Below are 7,686 nucleotides of genomic sequence, written 5' to 3'. Positions count from 1 at the left end.
TATGTTCAATACTTATTTCACTCACAGCAAGATTGCTGTTTTCAGTGATATACTATTTGCAAAGCAATTCAACTCTGTGGCTCTCTGCAATTTTTTGTAAATAACTATTGCTTATTACTGAGTGCTAAATCAATACGATTTAGGACTCTACTTAAGCACACATTAATCTATTAACATATTTGTCTGGGTTATATGTTAGGTATTATCTGCAAAATGACTGTCTGATGTCTAATACCCAGCACCAGAACTGGTATATTTGTCCTTTCATGTCATTTTATTGGCTTCAATAGGACTTTTGTCATTACCCAGACACTTTTATTGTGCACTGAATTTGCTTTTGCATGTAGATCTCTCAATTTTAGGATTTTAAATACTATCCCTTTAGTTATACTAAATACAGGATTTTTGCATTTTCAATATATTGCATTGAGAGTCTTTTTGTATTTGATATTTTTATAAGCTGTGAGAAAATATAAGCCATTTTGTATTGTATAGAAACCATCTTGTCTTATAACTGAATGTCATAGGGCTCAGCTAACACTAATGGGTGGGGAAGTTTCACATTTCTACACACACCCCTGTGGCTCTTATTGGTGCATAGTTACTTCTTTGTTTGGGATACTATATAAGTTGGTCACATGATGTAATAAAACGAACTCTCAGGCTGTGCTGTATTGATTTCACCTAGCGCTTGTAATACAAATCTTATTAATTTGGCGTTCCAAGGGTATAGAAGGTGTGTATTTTGCTCACAAAACCACTTTGGAAAGGACATAATGAAAAGTTATGGCTGTTTGTTGATAAAATAATGATAAAAAACAGACAGTTGCTGAAACATTTTCTTTATTTGTATTCTGCTTTACCTCCATATCATCATCAACAGCATAAAACAGCAGCATGATCTTAACAGTATAGCAAACAGGTTGCCAAAGCGATATTGCAAAAATGTGTAATACAGATGTTAATGTAGATGTTAATTCTTTGGCCCCTACATTGCACTTTCCTGGATGCAAACATCGCAGACATACCGCTCACGTGCAGTGTGTGGTCTCTGGCACAAATGAACCCAGCATTTCCAGATAAAAGTCAGTTTTATAGCAGATAGATTTTTTTTTTGTTAAATAAAAATTGTTACAAAAAATAAATGTTCATGCAGGCCTTATACAAAAAAACAACAAAAAATGAAAAAAAAAATATTCTTTATGGTAATGCTTGAAGTTTGAACCAAGATGCAGACAAAAATGCATTCAGTATTAACTTGGAATGATAAAATGAGATGACGGCCGAGATGAGAATGGGAAACCCGAACACAGGGAGTGTCTACAGTTTCCACTATGGATTGATCTAATGGGACAAGATTTTCTTATTGGTGTGATTTGTGCAGTTTTGGTATGGAATGAAGTCATGCCCATTGGGCACAATATGACCACCATAGTGGGCACTGGCCTTCAAAATGTGTCTTCTACCGACACATATCATATGTGATTTTCATTAAGACTGTCATAACAGGTCATGAATAAGAAAAAAAAAAAAAAAAAAAGACACTACTTGGAACGGAATGTCTTTGAAGAACGGTCAAAAACCAAAAAAAGGTCCCAAGACGTCCAAGTATGAATGCATTTTGGTGTGATCTTGACAGTTCAGCTTGGAAAGAGAGCACTTGAGGCGGACAGCGCTTCTTCCTGAGGATTGGGAGGTTTCTAATGTTGCAAAGCAAATCTTGCCACCGTCAAAGAAAAGTTCTCAACAGTGAGAAAAGGCCTCAAACTGACAGGATTTGTAAGCCATACGACCGGCGGTGGGTGTCACACTCCTCCACAGACAACCACTGTGATATTTACACCTTCTTCATTCCTCGACCCATCAAACACGCAAACGCAGTCATAACCATTTTGGGCTTCACTTCCACAATGTCGTCTGGTAAGGCATATACTCTCGCTCCAATTCGTCTGGCCATTGATACGGCATATCTAGAGAAGAACCAAAGAAGTGACGTTAGATTAAATGGACCTCGACTTTGTTTAGCTCCTTAACACTGACTCTGCTGAAGTCCATATTTCGAGACAGAAAATAGAACTTTCTTTGAAGGGTTAATCACATCTCAGTACGTGATGGCAAACTGATTGGATCGTTAGTCACCCGCCGCCTATCCCACGATCCCCTTCTGTTTTCTCTGCACAGCAGCATTCTTGGCCCAAAGGACCCTGAATGGTGCCACCATATATCTGGTGGCCGAAAGGCCTCTATCAAAAGGCAAAAAATACTGAAGCATATCAGTTGCCTCGTCAATCTAAGAACCAGCTGAGTTCCCAGAGGTTGAGTGACAAGTTATGGCATATCCTAGCAACTTAACTTTCTGAGGTGGGCATACAACTGTGTGACAACTTACATTGTGGCCATAAGACCAAGGTACCTTTACTCAACCAGATTGTGACACTCATTGCTGCATATCAGCAGTGCAGGAGAGAATCTGTGTTTGCTGACTGTTTTGCATTTTATTCCACACTATGCAATGAAAAGTTTGTTTCTACTGCATCTGCCAGCTGAAAATCACAAGCTTGAAGAGGGTTTTCTTCAGGAGCACACTGCTCCTTGCCTCTGGCTTTCTGCATTGCAGGGAGCAGTACACTCCTGAAGACTTATGCTTGGACCAGTAACATGGTCGCCACTCTAGTCTGAGTTCTCGGAGCAGGGAAGCTTCACCTCTGCAGCATGGGAGAGGCACACGAGACTGAGGCCAACTAGACTCCGTAATCTGGCCAGCTATAGAGCGTCGTGAGCAGGCTGTAAAGACGACCCTTTGGGTGGTTCGCATTCCTTATGTAACTGACCACTCAAATTGGCAGAGTATCTACACAACACACTAAACCATGAAACTAAAGGCCCAGTCACACTAAACAACTTACCAGCGATCCCAACAACGATACCACCTGATAGGGATCGCTGGTAAGTTGCTAGGAGGTCGCTGGTGAGATGTCACACTTCGCTCCAGCGATCCCACCAGCAACCTGACCTGGCAGGGATCGCTGGAGCGTCGTGGAAGCATGCTGCGCTTGGTAACTAAGGTAAATATCGGGTAACAAACCCCATATTTACCTTGGTTACCAGCACACACCGCTTAGCGCTGGCTCCCTGCACACCTAGCCACAGTACACATCGGGTTAATTACCCGATGTGTACTGCAGCTACATGTGCAGAGAGCAGGGAGCCGCACACACTGCTTAGCGCTGGCTCCCTGCACTCCTAGCTACAGTACACATCGGGTTAATTACCCGATGTGTACTGCAGCTACATGTGCAGAGAGCAGGGAGCCGCACACACTGCTTAGCGCTGGCTCCCTGCTCTCCTAGCTATAGCACACATCGGGTTAATTACCTGATGTGTACTGCAGCTACATGTGCACAGAGCAGGAGCCGGCACTGACAGCTGAGAGCGGCGGACGCTGGTAACGAAGGTAAATATCGGGTAACCAAGGAAAGGGCTTCTTGGTTACCCGCTGTTTACCGTGGTTACCAGCGTCCACAGAAGCCGGCTCCTGCTGCCTGCACATTTAGTTGTTGCTCTGTCGCTGTCACACACAGCGATGTGTGCTTCACAGCGGGGGAGCAACAACTAAAAAATGGCCCAGGACATTCAGCAACAACCAACGACCTCACAGCAGGGGCCAGGTTGTTGCTGGATGTCACACTAAGCAACATCGCTAGCAAGTTGTGCATCAGCAGCGATGTTGCTAGCAATGTTGCTTAGCACTTTACAATTTTAACCACATAAGTTCTTAAGACAATCCAATTAAGAGTTGGAAAGAAACCCTGCAATTCCACTAATGGCTGAGACTTACGTTGCATTCTTGTGTTTGTCGTCATCAGAAAGTGTACCAATTTTCACCAGGTCATAGTTAATACTGCCAGGTTGGATGGCATCGATCAGATCCAACACAGGAATACTAGTGCTGATCGATTTGTCCTGAAGAACGTAAATAAAATGGAATAAGTGGCTGATGTACAAATAAAGAAAAAAGGCACAAGCTTCAAGGAGGGATGGACATACAGTGGGGTACAGAAAGTATTCAGACCCCTTTAAATTTTTCACTTTGTTACATTGCAGCCATTTGGTAAATTCAAAAAAGGGCAATTTTTTTTCTCATTAATGTACACTCTGAACCACAAAAAAACAAAATGTAAACATTTTTGCAAATTTATTAAAGAAAAACTGAAATATCACAAGTCATAAGTATTCAGACCCTTTGCTCAGACACTCATGTTTAAGTTACATGCTGTCCATTTCCTGGTGAACCTCCTTGAGATGGTTCTACTCTTTCATTGGAGTCCAGCTGTGTTTAATTAAACTGATAGGAATTGATTTGGAAAGGCGCACACATGTCTATATAAGACCTCACAGCTCACAGTGCATGTCAGACCAAATGAGAATCATGAGGTCAAAAGGAACTGCCAGAGCAGCTCAGAGACAGAATTGTGGCAAGGCACAGATCTGGCCAAGGTTACAAACGAATTTCGGCAGTACTCAAGGTTCCTAAGAGCACAGGGGACTCCATAATCCTTAAGTGGAAGGAGTTTGGGAACACCAGAACTCTTCCTATAACTGGTCGTTCAGCCAGACTGAGCAATCGTGGGAGAAGAGCCTTGGTGAGAGAGGTAAAGAAGAACCCCAAGATCACTGTGGCTGAGCTCCGGAAAAGCAGTAGGGAGATGGGAGAAAGTTTCACAAAGTCATGAAGTCATGTGATCAGTAGTCAGTGGAACTGAAAAGGGCGCGCGAAAGAGAGAGGGCGCACGCGAAAGAGAGGGCGCACGCGAAAGAGAGGGCGCACGCGAAAGAGAGGGCGCACGCGAAAGAGAGGGCGCACACGAAAGAGAGGGCGCACACGAAAGAGAGGGCGCACACGAAAGAGAGGGCGCACACGAAAGAGAGGGCGCACGGCTGGTTTCTGGGCATGATTACAGCAAACAGGATCATTTCTATCAGTATACCACCGTTCACATGCGGCTGCGTGCAGTACAGTCAGGATCCAGCGACTTGCAGAATTTGGACGCAGCTCAAAAACGCTACAAGTAGCATTTTTGAAAAATGTTAAAATACTGCAAGTCGCTGGATCCTCACTATAACGCACGCAAACGCAGGTGAACGCATGTTGACGCGAGTCCATTGCAAATGCATTGAAATGAAAACGCATTTCTACTGGATCCGTTCTTGCTGCAAAAAAACGTTCAGGACGCATGTTAAAAAAACGTAGTGTGCAAGCAGCCTAAGAGAATGTGACTGGAGCCGACCTAAGAGAACAATAATAGCCTTAGAGAATGGATATATGGGAATCACCTTAAAGTTCTGAATAGAGGAGCTCTTGCCAGATTCTGCCAAACATTTGTTCACCCAATTGACAATGATGTCATCGTTAACTTTCTGTCCATCTCCGAGGTCCGACAAGACATTGAGTGTGTACCTGGTGAAACATGGAAGTATTCGCTTAGAAAACAAAGTATTTAGAGTGACACAGAAGATGAGATAGAAGATGTAAGAAACAGAAGAGGACACACATCCCAACCATTATTATTATTCAATCAAGAATAAAGGACACTCCTAAAACATAATATTAGAGACTATGAGAATAAGGGAGAAGAGAGACCCATGAAACATATAAAGGAAAGTCCATCTGTCGCGCCCAGAGATATGGGGTACTCCGTTCCGGGCAGTATATGTCTTGGGAATGTCACTGGGCCCTTTTTGTAATGGGGGTGTATTTACAGGGGATTAGGTTAGTTTTCATTCATGACGCCATTGCGGTGTTGCAGCTATATGAATGGAGCCGCCGCTGCACAATGTCACTATTGGGGCTGGTTTTAATTGCAGCCTGGATGGTAGGCCTTCCACAAGCAGGGCCGGGCCCCAAAGGATGGGTGATGGAACGGGCGTCGGAAGAAGGTAGTCCACACAGAGGTATAGTGCCACTGGTTTTTACTCACTGCTGGTTGGTGGTAACTGGTTACCTGAGGCCGGCTGGTTTCACCTCCAGGTCCCCTTCGTCCCAGTGCCAGTTTAGTACTTTGGTACCTTCTTCCCCTGCACCTGTCTCTGGTAAACTGGTCCCCGTGGCGTAGAACAACTCGGGGGTCCCCGTTCTGTGGTTTGTCCACTTCTGTCCGCCTGACGGTAGCGTGAACCCTGTGGGGTTGGAGTCTCTGGACCTGTCCCCGGTTCTCCCCTTTGCTACTGAGTCTTTGGATTTTTAGGGTCAGCGAGGTCCTTGATGGTCCTCTCACTGTGCAGGTGTTAACAGGTCAGCTTGAAGCTCTTTCCTGTCCTAGGGTCCTGTACCCTGTCGGTGCGTAGTTCCGGGAGTACTCCACAAACAACTACTCTCGTGGGTACCAAGTTACGGTTAACACTAGTCAGAACGCCTCCTCACGTCCACCTTCACTCCTCACCTGCTCAGACACTCTCTCTGACTACTCCCCACAGTCTGCCCCTCCCACCTGGTCAACTAGTGAACTTGCTCCACCTCTAGGTGGCTAGCCATTGGTCCGACCCTAGCTATGTACCATTGTATGGGGGATTGTTGGGGAAAACTGGGATTACCTAGGTTTTTGTTGTTACCGGCACTGGTCTCCCAGGGCCCTAGGGGGTAGGCCCTGCATCCTGGTGGGGATGCAGAACCTTGTAGCACCCTGATAGCTTCAGGGGCGCTACACATCCACATCCTCAGTTCTTGTTGGTACTGGCAGTGGGGTTCTGGGTACCTAAGGGGGTAGGCCCTGCATCCTGGTGGGGATGCAGAACCTTGTAGCACCCCGAGGGTCTCAAGGGCACTACACATGCATTACACATACGCTTTGATCAAAACAAGCATCTGAAACCAAGGAAAGGCTCACACTCACTTTCTCATCACTTGCCAAACTAAGGCAAGGGTCAATGTTTCGTTGCCATCGTTGAGGTCCTGCCCACCAATGCCCACCAGAGAGAACTTGGCATTGTTTTTTCCCAAGTCCACTGCGTAATTACAGTTCTCAAGCTAGAAGAACAAAGAAAACAAGTTGCATAGAGGAAACAGCATCAGTGGACACAAACTTGTGTTTTGCAGGGACATTTGAATGATACCCAAGAGGAATCCTATATCCTGATTTCACTTACTTTCTTCATGTTTGCTCCAAGTTTGGGATATGGGGGCTTGTTTACTTTGCTCCAGTCTACTGGCACTTTAATCTTTTCATACAGCTGTAGAATTACTAGGGCATCTTGTAAGTCACTGGGAAAAAAAAAAAAAAATCTAAAATAATGGCACAAGTTTGCAACCAAATTATTCCCTTATGCACTTTCAATTTTTCCCTCTGCTTCTGAGAGTTATCTCTTGACTTTTTCCATTGACACATATACGGTACATAAAAGGGCAAGTATTTCACCAGAGAATTGATAGCATTCATTTTCCTATACAGTGGAACCTTGGTTAACGAGAACAATCCGTTCTGGGACTGTGCTTGTTAACTAAGTTACTTAGCAAAGCAAGATTTTCCATAGGAAATCATTGAAATGCAGACAATTCCTTCCACAACTTGTTAAATGTCCCATCCTGGTCCCCTATTGTGCTATTCCACACATGCACAAACACACACATACACGCACAAGCACGCACAAGCACGCACAAGCACGCACAAGCACGCACACACATGCTCACCT

At 44.5% G+C, this 7,686-nt stretch overlaps 1 protein-coding gene across 1 annotated transcript in view; it reads right to left on the bottom strand.

The window, feature by feature from the left end:
- Positions 1-825: 825 nt before the first annotated feature.
- The window catches only part of PLS3 (plastin 3), a 102,673-nt gene continuing 95,812 nt past the window's right edge, over positions 826-7,686 (bottom strand). The window contains 5 exon segments of the mRNA XM_075324869.1: positions 826-1,970; positions 3,839-3,963; positions 5,335-5,458; positions 6,891-7,024; positions 7,144-7,279. Coding sequence (XP_075180984.1) covers positions 1,838-1,970; positions 3,839-3,963; positions 5,335-5,458; positions 6,891-7,024; positions 7,144-7,279 — 652 coding nt within the window. The 3' untranslated portion in view covers positions 826-1,837.

The sequence above is a fragment of the Anomaloglossus baeobatrachus genome, chromosome 9, assembly GCF_048569485.1.
Source record: "Anomaloglossus baeobatrachus isolate aAnoBae1 chromosome 9, aAnoBae1.hap1, whole genome shotgun sequence".
NCBI classification, from domain to species: domain Eukaryota; kingdom Metazoa; phylum Chordata; class Amphibia; order Anura; family Aromobatidae; genus Anomaloglossus; species Anomaloglossus baeobatrachus.
This window is presented reverse-complemented; position numbering and strand designations above follow the sequence as displayed.